The sequence below is a fragment of the Oncorhynchus tshawytscha genome, linkage group LG30, assembly GCF_018296145.1.
Source record: "Oncorhynchus tshawytscha isolate Ot180627B linkage group LG30, Otsh_v2.0, whole genome shotgun sequence".
Classification (NCBI taxonomy): Eukaryota; Metazoa; Chordata; class Actinopteri; order Salmoniformes; family Salmonidae; genus Oncorhynchus; species Oncorhynchus tshawytscha.
Window position 1 is genome coordinate 664,839 of NC_056458.1, and position 22,538 is coordinate 687,376.

The 22,538-nt window shown below is 43.5% G+C and overlaps 1 protein-coding gene across 2 annotated transcripts in view; it reads left to right on the plus strand.

Moving 5' to 3' along the window:
- The window catches only part of LOC112229044 (calcium/calmodulin-dependent protein kinase type II subunit alpha), an 86,381-nt gene extending 67,143 nt beyond the window's left edge, over positions 1–19,238 (plus strand). Inside the window, exons 13-19 of one of the 2 annotated variants that reach the window (XM_042309325.1) lie at positions 1,466–1,503; positions 2,795–2,827; positions 3,387–3,435; positions 7,888–7,963; positions 9,331–9,425; positions 16,758–16,986; positions 17,255–19,238. In XM_042309325.1, coding sequence (XP_042165259.1) covers positions 1,466–1,503; positions 2,795–2,827; positions 3,387–3,435; positions 7,888–7,963; positions 9,331–9,425; positions 16,758–16,986; positions 17,255–17,258 — 524 coding nt within the window. In that variant the 3' untranslated portion in view covers positions 17,259–19,238. The remainder of the gene's footprint in view (positions 1–1,465; positions 1,504–2,794; positions 2,828–3,386; positions 3,436–7,887; positions 7,964–9,330; positions 9,426–16,757; positions 16,987–17,254) is intronic. The other variant, XM_042309326.1, reaches the window with a different exon arrangement.
- Positions 19,239–22,538: the final 3,300 nt, after the last annotated feature.

The following is a 22,538-nucleotide window of genomic DNA, read 5'->3' on the forward strand; positions in this document are numbered from 1 at the left end:
TGGACCTGAAGGGGACAGCAGGGAAAATGAATAGCAGTGAGGGGACATCTTTAAATGGGCACGCATTCTCATACCAGTCAGGAATAGATCCCCACCCTATATCTCCCACCTGACAGGGAATTCTGTCTGAAAGCCAAGCCCCCACAGCGTTGACCCTAGAAGCCTTGTGGATTTAAAACCATCTCAGCACCTCTAACCACTACCATTCATCTTTCCTTTTTTCCCCGGTCTATCTTTACCCTCCAGATAGCCGTTGATAACTACAGTCCACAGATACTGTATAAGGCAAGATTACCACTTCATGCCTATTTACAATAATGATAATGTCGCTGTAGCCAAATCTCCCCTTTAAGCTTTTAATAGCCTTTTTTTCTAGCCTATTAACTTCTCCTATTATGCTTGGGGTGGGTCGGAAGTGCTGTGTAAACACTGGTCCAAGGCCAGATTTGCTTTTAAGATGGTAAATAGTGCGATTTGGATTAGGGTAGAGAAAGCGGACCTCAGGTCAGTGCTTGGGGTTACCAGAGCCATTCCACTGCAGACGGGGAGCAGACCAGGGGGAAATCCCATCGGCGTACAGCCACAACCCCTCACAGCCCCCAGCAGCAGGAGAGATTTGGGGTCACAGTGCCAGGGAGCTAGGGGGCTGCGAGGCGGGGATCAGGCTACGCCCCAGCTGTCGAGAGGCCAGACGAGAGGCCATGCTCCACACAGCCCTGGCCCACTCCAGGGCTAAAATTAGTAGCCATGTTGATGAAAATAAAGTGGGGGAAACACCCTGGCTCAGCTCTCATAGAGAGGACATCAAATAAATGATTCCAGCTCAGAGACGAGGAGGAGAGGAAGGGAAGAGGATAGGTGGAGGGAGCGGGCAACAAACTGGACCAGAGCACTAGGAATAACAGGACGTGATGTACTGTATGGATCATAGCCAAACTCTAGAGAGTGAGGGAGTGGGGCTGGAATGTGCCCATGGTATCTCCCTATCTCAAGTGCTCCTATATCACGGATCCCTCTCACCCACCCAGCCAGCCTCTGTAGCAGAGCCCAGTCTGGTTCACCAGAACCTCTGGTGTTACCCTACAGAGTAAATCATTTGAATTTGGTGTTTTTCTATTTTTGTTTTTACTGTGCTTTATTTCCCTAAAAACTCTTATTTGACCAGTTGAATGACCTGAGAGAATCTTCAACAACCCGTTGGGTTCGGATGCTACTACGGACTCTTTCGGCAATATCACTGTCTCATCCGAGCTTATGATCAGTGGAGAGCAGGAAGAGGGCTTGGATTTGAAGAAAATATCACATTTGATTTCCCAGAGACACCTGGATCTGATTTACTCCATTTTCTTCTAACTCTTTTTTTTTGCGTTCGACTGAGTGTTGGCCATGCCCTTCGCCCTCCTCTTCTGGGCTTTCGTGCCCTTTTTGATCGCCCTGTCCCTGTTTCTCTTTGTGTCCCGCGCAGGAGGTAACAAGGCCAACAAGAAGACGGATGGTGTGAAGGTAGGGCTCCAGCTCCACAGGGATCTCTTCTCACCATGGAATAAACCTGACCTGGAGGAGGGCTTTTGGAGGCTAGCCGTTTAGTGTATATAACACGCGCCGTCGATAGACCACTATCATTTCAAAATCTGGCCGTTATTCAACATGTTGTGAAAGGTGAAAGGTGCTTTCACCTCAAAAGCTTCACTTGCGAAATGCAATAATCCATCATGCTCTTTGAAAACGTCTGAACACAGATCTAAGTACAATATGGGATTATGGGAGTTTGACTGTTTGCTCCATTCTCTCTGAACATGCTGGCCCCACCCAAAGCCCTGATCTCCTCCAGTGTACAGAACTGGAGCTGCTAATAGCCCCCGCTTCCCTGTTTGTTTGCCCCCGTACACAGTCTATTGTCTCGGCCCCATGCCTTGGTGTGAGACTGGGCGGTGGAGTGGAGAGGTGTTATGTTTAGTTTTGCCCTCATGTCACACTGTTCAGATGCACAGAGACAGCTGGCGGAGAAGCAGTCCAAGTTCAGTCATCTTCCTTGACATAAGTCCAAAGTTGTAAACACACACCTTTCCTGTTCTTTCCTAACGGGTGGACGAATTCCCCTACCAACATATGCAGTAGCACACAGGAGAACAGAAGATTCATATCAACTCTGTTCGACAACATGCTTTACTGCAACACCATCCAATGTTCAGCATATTGTCAGTTAGATAGGTAGCTAATGAGATTAGCGCTTGGACATCTTTTCAGTTTGAGAGCCAAAAGGAGAGAGAGTCTGTCTGTTTATTGATGTCGTTCATCTGTTCCAGTATTATGAGTCTGTTTTGTGAGTTAGTGTGTGTGAGATACTATATACATGTATCAGGGGATATGCTCCACCTGTGGTAATCCCCAGCCAGTCCAGTCCAGGGTGTCTGATACTGGGATAAGTGAGGCATGCTGCTGGCCACTCAGCCCTGCCACCTCTGCCTCATCAAAGGCATTCCTCCCTGACCACAGCCCTGCCTGGCCCGGAGGTTTCCTAAATGACACGCCGCCGCACGGCCTGCCAAACAGACGGCTCCGAGAGGTGTCCGGAGGGAGACGACAAGGGCACCGTGGCAATACGAACCCCAAACACACACCAACACCTTCAGCCTCAAACCCACCCACACACCCACACACACACACACACACACACACACACACGTCCTCCCTCTGCAGCATGGAGGTCTCCCTCTCTTCCCTCTGTTGCTCCCTGGCTTCCGTCTCCATCTCATCCTGCGTGTTCCTGTCTAACTTCTCGTTTCTCTTCCAGAAAAGGAAGTCCAGTTCCAGCGTCCAGCTGATGGTGAGTGTGACCCCCCCCTCCTCCCCCCCCACCCCCATCCTTTTGACAGCGCGTCTCTGCCACACTCGGCTTTCCGCCTAACAGGGAAAGTGATAATAGCGTTAAAAAATCCAAACGAACCAAAGAACAAGCAAATAAAGCTGTCATTCAAAATGGAGCTGGACTTTCTTTTTGTTTTTTTGTGTGTGAACATCCCATCTCTAACGTTGCCTAATCCCGCTGCTTTTTTATATGCTCTTGTGTGTGTGTGTGTGTGTGTGTGGGGGGGGGTCATCGTGGGGTAACCTATCTCTCCTTCTCTAGGTTTTTACCTCCCTCCTGTTCCTCCCTCCCATATCCCACCCTACTCCTCTTACCACCCAGACCTCTGATTAACCAAATAGCCTGTTCTCTCTCTCTCTCTCTGAAAGGTGCAGACAGGCAGGAGGCCGGCTGTCTGTCCGAGGTGTGTGGTGTGTGTGTGTCTTGACTCGGATCTTCCACTCACCCTCGTGTGGAGAGAATAACACCTGCTGTAATTGAGTGTGAATCTCTGAACCTGTCTGTGTGTTGTTTCTAGGAATCCTCAGAAAGCACCAACACCACTATTGAGGATGAAGACACCAGAGGTAAGGCTATCCCTTTCCTCTCACCTCTCACAGTCTCACCACCTGCAGTCTATACGTGTTAATAGGACAGGGTGACAGCTTTCAGGAGGAATATACAGTATCTCCGCGAAACCTAACAGATACCCTATGCGCATCATGTACTGTATGTTACACACACACACACACACACACAGCTGTTGAGATATGGCTTTCTCTGGCTCTGAAAGTGACATTCAATAATGCTATAAATAACCCTAACACCCGCACAACATGGCTATGAATAGGTTCACTCTTACTACAGTTACAGTCCACTTACAGTGCATTCAGAAAGAATTCAAACCCCTTGACTTTTTCCACATTTTGTTACAATACAGCCTTTATTCCAGAATTGATTAAATTGTTTTTTCCCCCTTATCAATCTACACACAATACACCATAATGTTTTTAGATTTTCACATTTATATAACTATTCAGACCCTTTGCTCAGTACTTTGTTGAAGCACCTTCGGCAGCGATTACAGCCTCGAGTCTCCTTGGGTTTGACGCTACAAGCTTGGCACACCTGTGTTTGGGGAATTTCCCCCATTCTTCTCTGCAGATCCTCTCAGGCTCTGTCAGATTGGTTGCTGCACAGCTATTTTCAGGTCTCAAGTGATGCTCGACCGGGTTCAAGTCTGGGCTCTGGCTGGGCTACTCAGAGACTTGTCTCAAAGCCACTCCTCCTTTGTCTTGGCTGTGTGCTTAGGGTCGTTGTCCTGTTGGAAGGTGAACCTTCACCCCAGTCTAAGCGCTCTGGAGCAGGTTTTCATCAAGGATCTCTCTGTACTTCGCTCCATTCATCTTTCCCTCGATACTGACTAGTGTCCCAGTTCCTGCTACTGAAAAACATCCCCACAGCATAATACTGCCACCACAATGCCGTGGAGATGGTGCCAGGTTTCCTCCAGGCATGACACTTGGCATTCAGTCCGAAGAGTTCAATTTTGGTTTCATCAGACCAGAGAATCTTGTTTCTTTAGGTGCCTTTTGGCAAACCCCAAGCGAGCTGTCATGTGCCCTTCCCCAGATATGTGCCTCAATGCAATCATGTCTCAGAGCTCTACGGACAATTCCTTCGACCTTATGGCTTGATTTTTGCTCTGACATGCACTGTCAAATGTGGGACCTTATATAGACAGGTGTGTGCCTTTCCAAATAATGTCCAATCAATTGAATTGACCACATATGATCAATGAAAACAGGATGCACCTGAGCTCAATTTTGAGTCTCATAGCAACGAATCTAAATACTTATATAAATAAGGTGTTTCTGTTTTTGCTTTTGAATACATTTACAAAGATTTCTAAACCTGTTTTCGCTTTGTATCACGTTTCAGGTATGACCGAGATGCAGACAGTGTCGAAGAAACAAATGTTAATTTCTAAACACAGGGGCAGGCAAACAACCGGTCAAAGGCAGGCAGGGGTCAGATGTCCAGAGAAGGTGCAAAGGGTCCAGAATGGCAGGCAGGCTCAGGGGTCAGTAATCCAGTGAGATGGGGTAAGGTATAGAATGGGAGGCAGGCTCAGGGTCAGGGCAGGCAGGGGTCAGTAATCCAGTGAGATGGGGTAAGGTATAGAACGGGAGGCAGGCTCAGGGTCCGGGAACGCAGAAGGGTCAAAACCGGGAAGGACTCGGCCACAGGAGCAAGAAACAGACAGGAGCAGGGGAACAAACGATAGCAGGTTTCAAGAACAAAATGAACTGGCAACAGACAAACAGAGAACACGGGTATAAATACACGGGGGAAGATGGGCGACACCTGGAGGGGGGTGGAGACAAGCACAAAGACATGTGAAACAGATCAGGGTGTGACACTTTGTCATTAAGGGGTATTGTGTGTAGATTGAAGCATTTTTAAAATCCATTTTAGAATAAGGCTCTAACGTAACAAAATGTGGAAAAAGGGAAGGGGTCTGAATTTGTCTGGAATGCACTGTACATGGCTACAGACTGACAACCTAACAGAGGGGGAGAGCAGATTCTAAAATCTCTACTGTATGTTTTTTGAGGCAGGTCTACTATGACAATTGACTACTGTGAAAACATTTCAGTTCATAAAACAATACAAATAGCTACTGTATTGACTCCCATTTGATACATTGACAGCGGCAGTCCCTTATGAATGAATATGAGTATGTCAGTTAGATAACGGTTGGTGGGGGAGTTGCATAGCTATTGCTTATGTCATTAAGGGCTCCTTGAGTTTGAGCCTCCATGTTATAGGGAATGGGAATAAATAGATAAAAAGACTGATTAAAAAATAAAAAGACCTCTATCTCTTACCAACTACACTGAACAATGAATACAAGTTATTCAGTGGTTCTTTCTCAGCTCTTAAGGTTCCCTGGAGAACTCTTGCCTGATAAAGAACCTTTGAGTTTGTGAGTTTGTGGGGTTCCTGACATGGCATCTTCGGTTCTTCAGAATAATTTTAAAAAAATACTATTTTAAATACAATGGGGAGAACAAGTATTTGATACACTGCCGATTGTGCAGGTTTTCCTACTTACAAAGCATGTAGAGGTCTGTAATTTATATCATAGGTACACTTCAACTGTGAGAGACGGAATCTAAAACAAAAATCCAGAAAATCACATTGTATGATTTTTAAGTAATTAATTTGCATTTTATTGCATGACATAAGTATTTGATACATCAGAAAAGCAGAACGTAATATTTGGTACAGAAACCTTTGTTTGCAATTACAGAAATCATACGTTTCCTGTAGTTCTTGACCAGGTTTGCACACACTGCAGCAGGGATTTTGGCCCACTCCTCCATACAGACCTTCTCCAGATCCTTCAGGTTTCGGGGCTGTCGCTGGGCAATACAGACATCCAGCTCCCTCCAAAGACTTTCTATTGGGTTCAGGTCTGGAGACTGGCTAGGCCACTCCAGGACCTTGAGATGCTTCTTACGGAGCCACTCCTTAGTTGCCCTGGCTGTGTGTTTCGGGTCGTTGTCATGCTGGAAGACCCAGCCACGACCCATCTTCAATGCTCTTACTGAGGGAAGGAGGTTGTTGGCCAAGATCTCGCGATACATGGCCACATCCATCCTCCCCTCAGTACGGTGCAGTCGTCCTGTCCCCTTTGCAGAAAAGCATCCCAAAGAATGATGTTTCCACCTCAATGCTTCACGGTTGGGATGGTGTTCTTGGGGTTGTACTCATCCTTCTTCTTCCTCCAAACACGGCGAGTGGAGTTTAGACCAAAAAGCAATTTTTTTGTCTCATCAGACCACATGACCTTCTCCCATTCCTCCTCTGGATCATCCAGATGGTCATTGGCAAACTTCAGACGGGCCTGGACATGCGCTGGCTTGAGCAGGGGGACCTTGCGTGCGCTGCAGGATTTTAATCCATGACAGCGTAGTGTGTTACTAATGGTTTTTCTGGGACTGTGGTCCCAGCTCTCTTCAGGTCATTGACCAGGTCCTGCCGTGTAGTTCTGATCCCTCACTTTGAGTGTTCGAAGAGAAGGGCCTGTGAGTTAAGGCTCCTCTTTGACTAGGAGAGGCTCGTAGATTTTTTGGGGGAAACAAATGTGTGCATTTCGACACCTTATCTCCTTCCGGAAGTAGTTCCAGAAAATTGAATTGTGATTTCTCCAGGGAGGAGTGAGATCCATGTGGCAGAACTGCAATCCGGGTGATGCAGAACAACTGTGTGGGTGGAGTGGGCGGGACGAGAGATAGAACTGTGTTCTCTGCAGTGGTTGGAGGAGGTGCTCGGGGGGGCTGAAGGAAGGATAGAGAGAAAAATATAATTATATCAGTTCTGTATTTACAGAAGAGGAAAAGTGAGTTAGAAGGTCAAACTGCGAGGATATCACCCCTGTGAGCGACCCCTCTTTGCCATATGCAAGGCGCGACCCAGAGCTGGTGGGAGTAAAAGCTCTCTCGGCACAAGCAGCTCTCCGTGTGGGCAGAGAACATCCCCTTCACATGCAGTAAAGCACTGGGAGGCAGTAGGCAGCACACACGGACACACACACGGACACACACACGGACACACACATGCATGTACAAAGCACGCACACACACGCGGTCACACACGTGGACACACACATGCATGTACACAGGCATGCATGCACAAATGCATACACACACACACACACACACACACATTACTCATACTATATAATGTATCTTTGAAATGGTACCTCACAGTCTCATGCTACAGGAAAACTGTGTTGAATTTTAGAGGATATATAATCAAATCCCAGGGCTTTACGAAGGAGGGATCTCATTTATTTCTTGCAGTGCCAGGCATATTGGAAAATAAATGAATTTTACTGCAGTCCCATTCATCATGGTGGTTGTTGTCAGTAGTTTCAGTGCAGAGCTGTACGTTTGTGCTGTGTGTTTGAGCTGTGTGTTTGTGCTGTGTGCTTGAGCTGTGTGTCTGAGCTGTGTGTCTGTGTTTCACAGTGAGGAAACAGGAGATCATTAAGGTGACAGAGCAACTTATAGAAGCCATCAGCAATGGAGACTTCGAGAGCTATACGTAAGTAAACAAATCGTGTACTGTACCTTCCCATTGCTGTTCACCCACTCTACTGCTGTACACTCTCAGATAAAAAAAGGGTTCCAAAAGGGTTCTTCGGCAATTCCCACAGAATAGCCCCTGTTGGTTCCAGATAGAACCATTTTGGGTTCCATGTAGAACCTTCTGTGGAAAGAGTTCTACCTGGAACCAAAAAGGGTTCTTCAAAGGTTTCTCCTATGGGGACAGTCGAAGAAACCCTTTAGGTTATAGATCCCCCCTCTAAGAGTGCATATAAGTAACATAGATGGAATAGAAACAAATGTTAGTGACATCTGCTTCAATGCAATTCCACTGATAGAGTCTGATGAGCTCAACTGTGACAGTGCAATTGATAACTCCGGGTTTGGCTTTCGACGTTAATCCAAGATGGCATTAAGGCGGTTGTGAGGGGAGAACTCCTTAGGTCTATGTCCTTACTGATTTAGAGAGAACATCAGTCTCAGTGCATGTGTCTGGGACTAAATTCCTCTGATAAAGGAGGGTAGAAAAATGTCTGCCTGACCAATCGAGGCCATTTGAAGGCTTAACAAGCTGATCCCTTGGTCAAGAATAGCTTGTGCATGTCAATAATTTGCTCCAGAATGTTGCACGTATGCTGCATGGTAATATATTCTATGCAAACCGTATGAGTAACGTTTTATTTCATTATATGCAGCTCTTGAAATGTGTAAACGGTAAAAGTGATCAATTCAATATCCCATCTTGAAGTGCTTGAGTAGTGTGACTCTCCCCCAGCCCACTGCCAGATATAGATTTCTTCAGCAGCAGGTTTTTCTCCAAAGTTGGCATTCTGAGGAGAGTAGCAACCCCCCCAGTCTGTCCCTCGCATGTCTGTCACAACTTGCGGCCAGGGGGTCATCGGAGCACCTGTTCAAAACCAAGTGTATAAAATTCCCATCCAGGCCAGGAGGGGATTTTTTTAGAGGTGGTTGTTAGAGGTTCACCGTCATGGTAGGGCTGTCTGCCAATTACCAAGGCCTGGAAAGAATCTTCTGCCTGCATGCTCAACTCTTTTACAACCATGCAGCGATCTGCCATGGACACGGAAAACACTGTGTCGAGTGAGTCACATGCCCCAAATACTGCAAAAGCAGCTCTGACTGGAGGGTCAGTCTCACCGCTTCACTGAAGCACTTCAAAGAGCAGAACAGAAGATAACCTTGGCTATATTTCTCTCCTCCAGTTGTCTTACTGTCTCTATCCCTGACTCTGTTTGCTTCTGTCTCTCCTTGTTTTTTTCCTCTCTTTCTCTCTCTCTCTCTCTCTCTCTCTCTCTCTCTGTCTCTCTCTCTCTCTCTCTCTCTCTCTCTCTCTCTCACCTGTAGGAAGATGTGTGACCCCAGCGTGACAGCGTTTGAGCCAGAGGCTCTGGGTAACCTGGTGGAGGGCCTGGACTTCCACCGCTTTTACTTTGAGAACTGTGAGCTGCTACCTTCCTCCGCCTTCACTCCTACTATATGTCTTTTGAAAGGATAAATATACGTTTTACATCACACACAGACATTTTCACGCTATAGGAAAACTGTGTTGAGGATATGTAATCAAATCCCAGGGCTGTACACAGGATGACCATAAACCTCTTGCTATACAGCAGTAACAATCCATTTATTGTCCCAGTGAGGGAGAAAGTGACACTTTAGTATAATATATCTTTAGAATGCGCTTTAATAGTCCCTTTGTGCCAATAAGCTCTAGCTAACAGTATCCATGATAAGTGACACAATGTCATTTATTTTTCATTAATTGTGAATAAGATGTTTTATTATTTGTATTATAAACACAATAGAACCACAAAATGCTTCATGAAAATATACAAAAACAAAATATACACAAGATTATAACATGAAAACAAAATATACACAAGATTATAACATGAAAACAAAATATACACAAGATTATAACACGAAAACAAAATATACACAAGATTATAACATGAAAACAAAGCACATCTCAAATACATCTCATCAATAAGGAGGGAACCTTGAAAATCTAATTGATTACCAGGTAACATTCATTAAAACAATGATACTTTCTCTAAGCCTGTGCCGTTTGAAAGCATTTCGCCCATAAACCATTTCTTATGGTTTATTTTTCAATTCCCTCGTGTAGGGATGTATTTTATATGGTTTGGTACACCATTCCATTCCTCTGCACCAGTGTAATGGAAATAGCTTTTTTCCAGCCATGCTTCTATAGCGCAGCGGTCTGATATTGCCAACTGGCTCTGGTGTGATGGCTATGAGAGTCTCTAATGAAATGAATATAACCAGACAGGTAACTGGGGGCAAGATCATTTATAACTTTTTAAAAACATCAACAGTTTGATCTGCACCACCAAATCAACCGTTCAGTCCCCTGAAATGTGCGTCCTATGGCTGAGTTTGGAGTGTACTTTTCCTTTGTTTTGTTTTCGGACGTTTTAAGTTTTGTTATGCCACTGAATCATGAGATACAAGCATCGTCATAGTGGCAATGTATCAGAGATGTTGCCAGGGTCCTCATAGACTCTGTATCCAGGAACCTTGTCATGGAGTGAACCTTCCCAATGACCTTCAGAGCCATGAGTTCACCTGTCATGTGTTGGTCCAGTTCACACACCAAGTATGTAACAGAGCATTTTTTCCCCCTTCACCGCTACACCATTAGACTTGACAGAGAAGTTGAGGAGGAGTTTCTCACGTTGTGTTCGGGAAACAAACAGGACACATTCTGTCTAAATGCAGAGACAGTTTGTTGTCGGATAACCACTTACTGACTTTAGTCAGTTTGCTGCTTAGGGTCTTTTCAACAGTCTACTTATTCTTATGTGAAACCAAGAGGGCAGATTCATCCACGTACAGGAACAGAGGGCAGATTCATCCACGTACAGGAACAGAGGGCAGATTCATCCACGTACAGGAACAGAGGGCAGATTCATCCACGTACAGGAACAGAGGGCAGATTCATTACAGGAACAGAGGGCAGATTCATCCACGTACAGGAACAGAGGGCAGATTCATCCACGTACAGGAACAGAGGGCAGATTCATCCACGTACAGGAACAGAGGCAGCAGATTCATCCACGTACAGGAACAGAGGGCAGATTCATCCACGTACAGGAACAGAGGGCAGATTCATCCACGTACAGGAACAGAGGGCAGAACAGGAACAGAGGGCAGATTCATCCACGTCAGGAACAGAGGGCAGATTCATCCACGTACAGGAACAGAGGGCAGATTCATCCACGTACAGGAACAGAGGGCAGATTCATCCACGTACAGGAACAGAGGGCAGATTCATCCAACAGGAACAGAGGGCAGATTCATCCACGTACAGGAACAGGGCAGATTCATCCACGTACAGGAACAGAGGGCAGATTCATCCACGTACAGGAACAGAGGGCAGATTCATCCACGTACAGGAACAGAGGGCAGATTCATCCACGTACAGGAACAGAGGGCAGATTCATCCACGTACAGGAACAGAGGGCATGAACAGGCGGAGTCTATGTCATTTAGGTAGAGCAACAACAAAAAAAGCAATGGCCCCCAAAACTGTGGTGTCCCCCCAGTGAACCATTTATCTCCTTAGCATCAGACAATGTCCTGCCCACATCCACACTTTGGACCCTATCAGTTAGGCGTGGCTTCACCCATAATAAGGAGTCGGTGCCAAAACCAATTGCTTTCAGTTTGTACAGCAAACTATCATGGTACACAGCATGAAATGCTTTTTGTAGGCCAAGCATGTCCATACCACAGAAGTTGCCCGTGTCAATTTATTGCTTGATAAAACCTGTCAAGTATAGTAAACAAGTGCCGGGAGAATATATAACTGGAGTGAATGTTCTATATAATGTACTTTAGGATCTGTTCATGGAGTGAAAAAAATAACGTTGACAACACACTCAAGATTGACACTGGTCTGTAGTACCCTTGCTCAACTTTGCTTCCTTTCTGGTTTAAAGGAACAACTCTTGCATGTTTCACCTCTTGATTCTGAGGGTTACATAAGGTCCAATGTGATCAGCAGCATCACTCAAGAATCTACCTGGGATGTTATCCAATCCGGAATCTCGTGTCTTTTTGGCAGTAGACTACATACATTAAGATGTAAACAACGCCTCTGGAGGCGAGGGGCTTGAATGAGTCCACCTCAGGAAGATCCGTTTGGGGCATTTGGGTTGAGTTCTCAATTGATTGGTCCTTTGTCCACTCTCCCACAACGGGTTCAACACAGTCCATCTTCACCCAGCGTTGGGCCTCTGCCTCGGATGCTGGAGCGACCACCACCTCCGTCTGGCACCTTCCGGCGTTAGTCGCCGCCAGTCTCCTTAGCCTCTGCCTCACTCCCCCTCTTCTCTCTCACTTCCTGGGCTCCTATCCAAACATGGGCTTGTGGGTATGGCTTGACTATATCCATCATCCCTTCTATATACAGTAAGGGCACAAGGCAGAACTAGATGCAGACACAGGAGGCAGATGGTTAGAGTCATTGTAGTTTATTTATACTCCAAAAGGAGTAGGCAAGAGAATGGTCTTGGACAGGCAAAAGGTCAAAACCAGATTCTGAGTCCAAGAGGTACAGAGTGGCAGACAGGCTCGATGTCAGGGCAGGCAGAAGGGTCAGGCAGGCGGGTACGGAATCCAGAAAAAACAGGCAAGGGTCAAAACCGGGAAGACTAGAAAAAGAGAATAGAAAACAGGAGCACGGGAAAACACGCTGGTTGACTTGAAAACATACAATACGAACTGGCACAGAGAGACAGGAAACACAGGGATAAATGCACTGGGGAAAACAAGCGGCACCTGGAGGAGGTGGAGAAAATCACAACAACGGGTGAAACAGATCAGGGCATGACAATGCAGCCCCGGTGGAGACTAGAATGGATGTCTTAGAAGAAGCAGGCTCTCCCGTGTGTACCAGTGTCTAGTTGCATCTTTAGTTTCCATGGTTACCACAGGTGAGAAACACATCAAAGCAGCAAAAAAGCCACGAAAAGTCTTTAAAAAAAAACTCCATCCAGCAGTTGAAGCAACCATTCCAAAGCAATGTACAGAAAACTGCACGCATGAAAAACGGTCTTTGGCTACGGGCAATGCGATGATATAGGAAGATCTAGGCTGGTATTTCAAATCAAAACAGCTAGCTAGTTGATTGGAGAAGTAGTCAAATATCCAAACCAATTCAAAATTGTTGATTTAAAAAAAAACTTGATTTCTGTATTCCACTTGTAACGACGACGCAGGGAATCAGGAAGCAGGTGCAGTTGGTGAGTTTAATAAGAACGAACAGAGTGGATAGACGAATAAGAGTGGCATATGAACACAGAAACAATACTGCCTGAATGGTGATAACAATGGAGGGATAGATAAAGGGTGAGTAATCAGGAAAGTGATGAAGTCCAGGTGTGCCTAATGATGAGGCACAGGTGTGCGTAATGAAGGTTGCCAGTTGTGCGTAATAATGGGCTGTCAGGATCGGTGGTTAGTAGACAGGAGACATTGAGCGCCAGAGAGGGGGAGCGGAGGTATACGTGACAAAACTTGAATAGCTATCACCCAAAGAGGTCCTGCTTTAAATTACGTTGAGCTAATAAAGGCTGACATTCGTGATAGTTAAAATCTGTTAAATTTGTGAACGTCTCAATCCACATTAAACAGACAAGGGGAGAAGGACTAAAGGGCCCCGATTTTTGTCATTGTGAGCATATGCAATGTGTCTGCCTCTGACATAAAAAAACAAATGTTTGACTTCCCCCACAAAATGACTTATTTACTTATTTTAGGTTTAAGGAAGGGTGTAGGTCGTATTCTTTATCGGAGAACTGTGAACGTTTTTGTATTTAGATCCGCCTGCTCTTGAGACAAATTCCGCTATTGCTTTGCCATGTCTGTGCCCTGATGCAGTCCAGCTGGATTCATGTTTTTCCTTGCCATAACATTGCAGTGAAGTAATATAAATGGATGTAATGATGCAGCTGACCAGTAGATAGAAGCAAATACAGGTTTATTCGACTGGGGATGATGACATCATCCTAGGAATGTCTTCTGACTTCTAAAACGGTGGGAAACCAATAAAATAAGTAATATAAACATAGACAGTATTCGAAAGCAAACATATTCAGAAAGTATTCAGAGCCCTTGACTTTTTATTCTAAAATGTATTAAATTATATATATTTATCAATCTGCACACAACACCCTTATCCAGGTAGTATCAGGTCAACCAGGTTGGATGGGGAGCGTCGCTGCACAGCTATTTTCAGGTCTCTCCAGATATGTTAAATCGGGTTCAAGTCTGGGCTCTGGCTGGACCACTCAAGATCATTCAGAGACTTATCTTAAAGCCAATACTGTGTTGTCTTGGCTGTGTGCTTAGGGCCGTTGTCCTGTTGGAAGATGAACCTTCTCCCCAGTCTGAGGTCTGGAGCAGGTTTTCATCAAGGATCTCTCTGTACTTTGCTCCATTCATCTTTCCCTCGATCCTGACTAATCTCCCAGCCCCTGCCGCTGAAAAACATCCCCACAGCATGATGCTGCCACCATCATGCTTCCCCGAAGGGATGGTGCCAGGTTTCCTTCAGACGTGATGCTTGGCATTCAGGCCAAAGAGTTAAATCCTGGTCTCATCAGACCAGAGCATCTTGTTTCTCATGGTCTGAGAGTCTTTAGGTCTTTAGGTGCCTCTCGGCAAACTCCAAGCGGGCTGCCATGTGCCTTTTACTGAAGAGTGGCTTCCGTCTGGTCACTTTATCAGAAAGGCCTGATTGGTGGAGTGCTGCAGAGATGGTTGTCTCCCATCGCCAGAGGAACTCTGGAGCTCTGTCAGAGTGACCATCGGGTTCTTGGTCACCTTCCTGACCAAGGCCCTTCTCCCCCAATTGCTCAGTTTGGCGTGTTGGTGGTTCCTAACTTCTTCCATGATGGAGGATACTGTGTTATTATGGACATGCAATGCTGCAGACATTTTTTGGTACCCTTCCCCAGATCTGTGCTTCGACACAATCCTGTCTCGGACAATTACTTCGACCTCATGTCTTGTTTGTTTTTTTCTGACATGCACTCTCAACTGTGTGACCTTTATATAGACAGGTGTGTGCCTTTCCAAATCATGTCCAATCAATTGAATTTACCAAAGGTGGACTCCAGTCAAGTTGTAGAAGCATCTCAAGGATGATCAATGGAAACAGGATGCACCTGAGCTCAATACTGAGTCTCATAGCAAAGGGTCTTAATAATTATGTAAATGTGATATTTCATTGAATTTTTTGTTATTTTTATACATTTGCAAAGATTTCTAAAAACTGTTTTGCTTCATCATTATGGGATATTGTGTGTAGATTGATGAGGAAAAACATTTATTGAATCAATTTCAGAATAAGACTGTAATGTAACAAAATGTGGAAAAAGTCAAGGGGTCTGAATACTTTTTGAATACACTGTACCTATTTTTTTGTACATCCAGTGCCCGATTTTGGGGACTGTCAGCTTAAGATGTTTTAAGCATTGTTGCGAACACAGAAAAATCCAATTTAGTTTGTTTTTCTATTGAAAAGTGTGAAAAAATTGGGGGAAACCGAAACCTGTAAAAACAAAACAGAGAAAATGAAATTTGTGGAAAAAAATGGAATTAGATTATTTTTGAAATACAAATGGATTTCCTACCAATGTTTTTTGCTGAGCACGACTGCAATTTAGAGTGTGTGTCATCTTGCAGCACTGCATTTTGGGGGAAAGTTGAGGTCATGTCCAATATTAGCTATGCACTAAAGAGGGAAAGAGGTTGGGCCATCCTATAAATATTTTTGAATAATATAATATAATATATACAATTTACCAGATGCTTTTATCCAAAGCGACTTACAGTCATGCATGCATACATTTTTACATATGGGACGGTCCTGGGAATAGAACCCACTATCCTGGCATTGCAATGCTCTACCTAGATGCATGACACTTTGAAGCCTATTTAATATGATGTAATACTTTATTAAGCAGTGCTTATGCCCCCCCCCTTATAAAACACAGATTTATGTCACATTTGACATTGGTGGTCATGTCACACAGTTATGCCACATTTAATAAACCCTTTATAGAGCATGACATAAACGTGTGATTTCTGACGCGTTGATGTAGTGTTTACGAAGACTATATAAGCGGCACGTAATTTAAAGCAGGACCAAGAAATATATTTTTTATAAAAACAATGCAGGAGTAAACTACCAAGGCGACAATTACAGGATTACAGGAAGTTGTGGAGAACAGAAGTTTGTTGAGAACAGAAGCTTGGGGCCAGTTTCTGTAAGTGAATATCGTGCTCATTAGCTGATGCAGTGGCTGTGTCCAGCCGTGGCTGCAGACAGCACGCTTCTGGCTCATTTGCTCCCTGATTTCTCATTTGTGGTGAGTAATGGACCAACCCTGCTCTGCTCTAATCCTCTCATATCAGCCACTGTTCTCCCAGGCAGTGGAAACGGCTCTAATGGGCTTGATTGGGCTATTTGGGAGAATGGCAGAGCGAGGAAGAGAGAAATGGAGAGAAAGGGAGAGAAACATAATGAGAGTGTGGCAGGCTGAGAGAGACATGCTGATTTGATAACATTAATGAACCCACTCAAATATTAACTACATAAAGCATTGATAAGGGAAAAGTGACATCATCAATGAGAGAGAACATGGCATACCTAGTCATAAACCACTGTGAAAATTCCTGTAGAATGACTTATTCATTGACTGACTTTTGTCTTATTTGTTTGCTACTCCTCACCCCAGTGTGGTCTAAGAACAGTAAGCCTGTCCACACCACCATCCTGAACCCCCACATCCACCTGATCGGGGAGGAAGCTGCCTGCATCGCCTACATCCGCATCACCCAATACATCGACACCAACGGCATGCCCCGCACCGCCCAGTCGGAGGAGACACGCATCTGGCACCGCCGCGACGGCAAGTGGCAGATAGTCCACTTCCACCGCTCTGGATCACCCTCCGCCATCACCAAGTAAGTCAGTCTGGTGAGTCTCCTCACCGCTCTTCTACTGTCTATACTGGAGACAGATCTCAGATCAGGGCCTGCCATCTGGTGGGAGTTGTTGCAATTGCATGCAGGCCTATTATTACTCAATGCCAGAGATACATTAGCTGGACAGGCACAGACTACTGCATTATGTTTTCAGTGTTTCTTTTTCGTCTCTTTAATTCTCTCCTATTTGTTTTTGAATGAGGTAAAGTTAACCTTTCCGTTTCTCTGTCTCCTCCCCTGCGCCCAGCTGAGCTCCAGAGGCGGGAGGGTTTGAGTGAGACATCTCTCTGAGTGACACAGGTGGGTGACCAGCTGGCTGCATGGGGACACAGAGGGATGCCCACCGACCGGCCTGAGGAAATACGAGCCCACTGCATCTCATCTCTTTACTTGAAATCAGATTACTCCTCTCAACGCTGTCTGTCACAAGCCAATCGCATAAATGTCACACCGTGTCAGGCTCTCATGTATGTATATATGCTGTGCGTTTCAGGACCATCTCGGCGCTTGTCATTCGGTCTCTGCTCTGACTTTATTTTTTTTCTAGTCATGTTTCATTGGCAGAGGCACAATTAGTACAAATGGATGTATGAGTGGGGTTGAATCTCTAAAGCACTTGCCGTAATCGCCGCCTAGATCTTTTTTACACGTGACTTGGCCTTTTCAATGCAGTTGCACTTACACCATACCGTTACACACCGCCACGCCATCCTCTGAACCCGGACTTGCAGGCTATGATAGAAACATTGACGATGTACCATGTGTCACTGAACCAAAATATCTACTGTACATGTTTGTTTAATTTGACATGGATTGGATTATGAGAAGTGGGCAAGCATTCACGGACAGTGAAATGTTCCTTTTGATTATGGGTCTTATGGTGTATTCCACAGTTGATAATCCACCGCCCCATGATCATGGTGCCTCGAGCACATTTAGCGTAGACAACAGAGGAAACCGTACTTTCCCCTCACAGGTTTAAATGATTAAATGGTGGACCGCTAGTCTGAATAGACACTCACTCAGTGATTCTTTAGGTTTTCCCAATGAGGACTGTGGGTGTACAGATCTTCCCCACCTATTAGTGTTATCAATACAAACCCTCTTGCTGGTTAGAGCAGTTTAACTCACTTGCAACAGATAGTGTAAAGAACAGTATTCTGCCTAATACAGTTTAAAGTAAGAAGCAATTTGCAAAAGACCACTAACACTACCCCAGGACTTTCTGCAATAAGTCAGATTGTAAAAAAATAATTTAAAAAACTGAATAGAGTGTGATAAAGATTTGGTGTGGATTTTAAAATGGCAATGATATTAAGTGACTTTGTTTTATCCATGTGTTCCATTCCTTCACTTTCTTTCCTCTCCAGTGTTAGCATCACATTATATTGCATGCAAGTGTAAAATGAGCGTTGGTTCTCTCTGCTTGGGCTTGTAGTCCTCAAAATGTGTTAAATGTGACATTTCAGATGTACTCTGAGATTTTACCAGTGGTTTATCTTTTTACTGTCAGAAGAATGTAAATACTGGACAAATTAGAAAATGATATCACCTCTACAAGCTACAGTATATGTTTCCCTATGTGCAAACAAGGAATTCCTCACAGAATATTTGATTGTGCTGTGAAAAACTGCCCGAAAGGGATTTAGCTTTTTTTTTCTTCCAAAGTTGTATACTATTGGCAGTTCACTATAGATGAATATCCCACTTTGTACTGCAAAGCAATTTGTGAACAAATCCGCTGAATATGGCAAATGTTTTCCTCAAAATATTTGATAGGGAAGGAGACACCAAGAACCCCAACTGCCAAATTCTCTGTGTCTTTTCTAGAACTGATTCTACAGAATGTATACTTGTTTTATACAGTAGTTTAGTCTTATTGTGATAATGGACAGGCCTACTGCCACTTTAATATGGCATTAGAACTTCAATCAGACTGTTGCTCTGATGTTGAGGTTGTTCCACTCCTCGCACCGTTGACAGGAGCACATTGAGAGGACCTTATGGTACTGTATAAGAGCACGGCTTTTTTTAATATTCTGGGTAAGTTACACTTTCTTTTGAGGCATGCACGTTTGTAACGTACCGAAGTTGACGTGTGTGTGTGTGTTTAGAAAAATACATTTTCTAAAGGGTCAAAGTAGTAATTTGCCGTCGTTATATAATATCTTGTGAATGTGGGGCTGTAAATAAAAGGATATTATAATGTCAAAGGCATTGCCCGTCTTTTACAGTGTTTTGAGTGGTCCGAGTTTTTGTAACGTGATATATAGGCCTTCGATCATTGGTATTATTTTAATGATGGAATTGATTTGATTCCCAAGACACATTCCTTTTGCTGTGGAATAATGTTTATTTCTTGGACCTTTCTTTGAAACTTTGACCTTTTAAGGCGATTGAGTGAGACCTATTTCCTTAATGCAGGATGCCATTTCTTTTCAAACTGCTCCACGCGTTGAGCGGGGCCAGTTTTATGAAACCACTTCTGAGAGATGGAAAATGAGACCCACCACTCCAGTTACACTTTGGTTTTCATGTTTAGGCCTACAGTATCTGGTTTCCTTCCTGTATTGAGAGTTAGATTCATGTTTTTTTGGTGTTTTTTTTAAGAAGCGCCTTAAAGTAGAACATCTTGTTGTTACATTTGTATATTAGTGACTACGGAGTCCTTGTTGTGTATAGCACTGCACATCTAACACAGAACTAGTCCAGATTGTATTAACGGTATTTATTGGTGTTTTTCAAAAAAGCACAACATTAATCAAAGCATGATATGCCACCTGTAATCCACAACGTCTGTCTAATCATCTATATGTGGTATCCCAATCTTTTTGTTGGTATGGGCTTGCATTAAGAGCTATTGTTACTTTGCATCAAACTAGTTTCATTAAAGGTTTGTTTCATTTGTGTTTTGCCTGACACAAAATAAACATGATGACGCCTAACTAACCTCAAGAGACACCTTACAAATGGAAAGATCTGTTTAAATGTATATATTCACTTTTAGGGTCCCTTTTTTTGTGTGGAAACGATACATAGAAAGTGTTTCAGCTGCCCACTAGGCCTTAAAACATTAAGAAGTACAGGTAGCACATTTTGGCCACAATCTGAGCGGATGTCAGGCGTCACACGTTGTTCACATTACTTTCACACTGTAGAAGAGAGGACTAAGATGAGATGACAGCTATTCAAGGAGCATAACCATTTTCTAAAGCACCATACATTTTGCCCACTTTCTCCAGGACTTCTTGGCCATTTTGACTTTGGTGAGGGATACTGGTCAGTATACGTGTATGCATTTTCTCTATCTAATGAGGTATATGGCGATGTAAGTTGGCGATGTAAGTTGATACTTGAGGAAAAGGACAGGTCTAGCGTAAATCTAAGATAATACAAGATGCGGTCTACTATATGCTGGACACACTAGTCCTGGACTGAAAAGCTATTTCAATGGACATTCTCTTTATTGATAATGCTGTGGACTAGGCTTCCTCTCTGTCCAGGAAACTGACCCACACAGTATTAACCATGGCTAATGAAACCAATCGTTACTAAGAAAAGACAGTAACAGTTATTTAACTTGGATTAAAAAACCAACCCATGCAATGATCAAGTATTAAGAATCTGGGAGGTTTTGCCTATGGAAAGATTTAGCTCCAGGATAAAAGGGAAATTAAAACATTTATACTAAAATGTGGCAGCCGAAATTGGACCATTTGCCTAGAGATTAAGTTGACCTGTTTGAGAGGGGCAGAAATGCTGTAGCTTGGCACACGAATAGGCAACCTTAACTCAGTGTAAACATGGTATGTGGATACAGTACTGAATATTCCATTGCAGCTAATTTAGATTAAAGGTAGGGACCTTTCATTTATATTTTATTTCACTTTTAATTATTAAGAGGAGCCCAATTGAGACCAGGGTCTCATTCTCAATGTTGCCCTGAGAACAAAACAATTCACAAATCAACTTGCTAATGCAATTAAACAGCAAAAAATAAACTACAAGAGAGCAGGTACAGATATTGTACTGTACTGTACTGTTTAGGGAGAGGAATGATCTATTTCTATAAAAGAAGCCTACTTTAAATCTCAGCTTCTTAACTAGCTTATCCGCATGTTTTTTAAACCTCACATTTTTGTCAATCCAAAAGCAGAGGTATTTATAGGCGGGAACCTGCTCGATGAGAGAACCATCCAATGCATAACCATCCAAAATATTTCTATGAGAATTAGAAAACAACATACATTTACTTTTTCCGCATTAAGTACCAATTTTAAATCAACAAGGGCTTCCTGCAAGGCAGTAAATTCAGATTGCAGCTCCAACATAGCCTGGTCAGCAGTAAGGGCATTAGCGTACATAATATCGTCATCTGCATACAGATGAATGTTGCAGGTTTTTGCAGATATATAAATCTTATTTATATTAACAGTAAAAAGGACAAGTACCAAAAGCAACCCCTGCGGGACACCTTTAGTAATATTGAGGTGATTTGACACCATCAGAAAGCACACATTGTGTCCTGTCTGACAGATAGTTCCCAAACTACTTGCATAGACATACAAACTACCTAGAAAGGAAACAGCCCCATAAACATACAAAAACCCCTAGACCAGAAAAACACATAAATCCCCCATGTCACACCCTGACCTAACCAAAATAATAAAGAAAACAAATATAACTAAGGCCAGGGCGTGACAAATATGTTATAAATACCTAACAAAATAATAAAATACAATGTTTGCAAGCAAAGTAGGCTAGTTATGGTTTGCTATTCACTTCAAGCATGCACCTACAAGGGCACTGCATGCAGAATTGACAAAGTCTGTCTGTCGCCCTGACAAACTGTCTACAAGCCTGTCTTTGATTTGTATAGAATCATCACATTTTGATCCGTTTAAGTCCATTTTGAAGCTAATGCTCCTCTGAGATTTATGCTTAATTTCATTCCTCTTAATTTCGTGCAGGCAAAAGATAAATGGATCCCATGATAATTATAGTTCTGGTGGTGACAGCAGCAACACAAGGTAAGACATTATATTACAGAGAATAAGGAGAATAAAGCCTAGCCATAATAACAAACAAACAAAAACAATCAGAAAAGTATGCTAATTGTTGAAAATGTTCTGTTAATCCAATGTTCTGCTAATCCAGTGTTCTGCTAATCCAATGTTCTGCTAATCCAATGTTCTGCTAATCCAGTTTCAATGATTACATAATGTTAAAATATATATATATAAAACAAACCAGTACATATTCTAGAAGAGTGGGTTCACTGTTAAATAAATCATCAATAACTGAGTGCCTTCAGAAAGTACTCATACCCCTTTACTTATTCCACATTTTGTTATGTTACAGCCTGAATTCAAAATGGAATAATACATTTTAAAAAATCTCACCCATCTATATCCCATGAAGACAACGTGAAAACGTGTTTTTAGACATTTTTGCAAATGCGTTGAAAATTAAATACAGAAATGTCTAATTTACATAAGTATTCACATCCCTGAATCAATCACCTTTGGCAG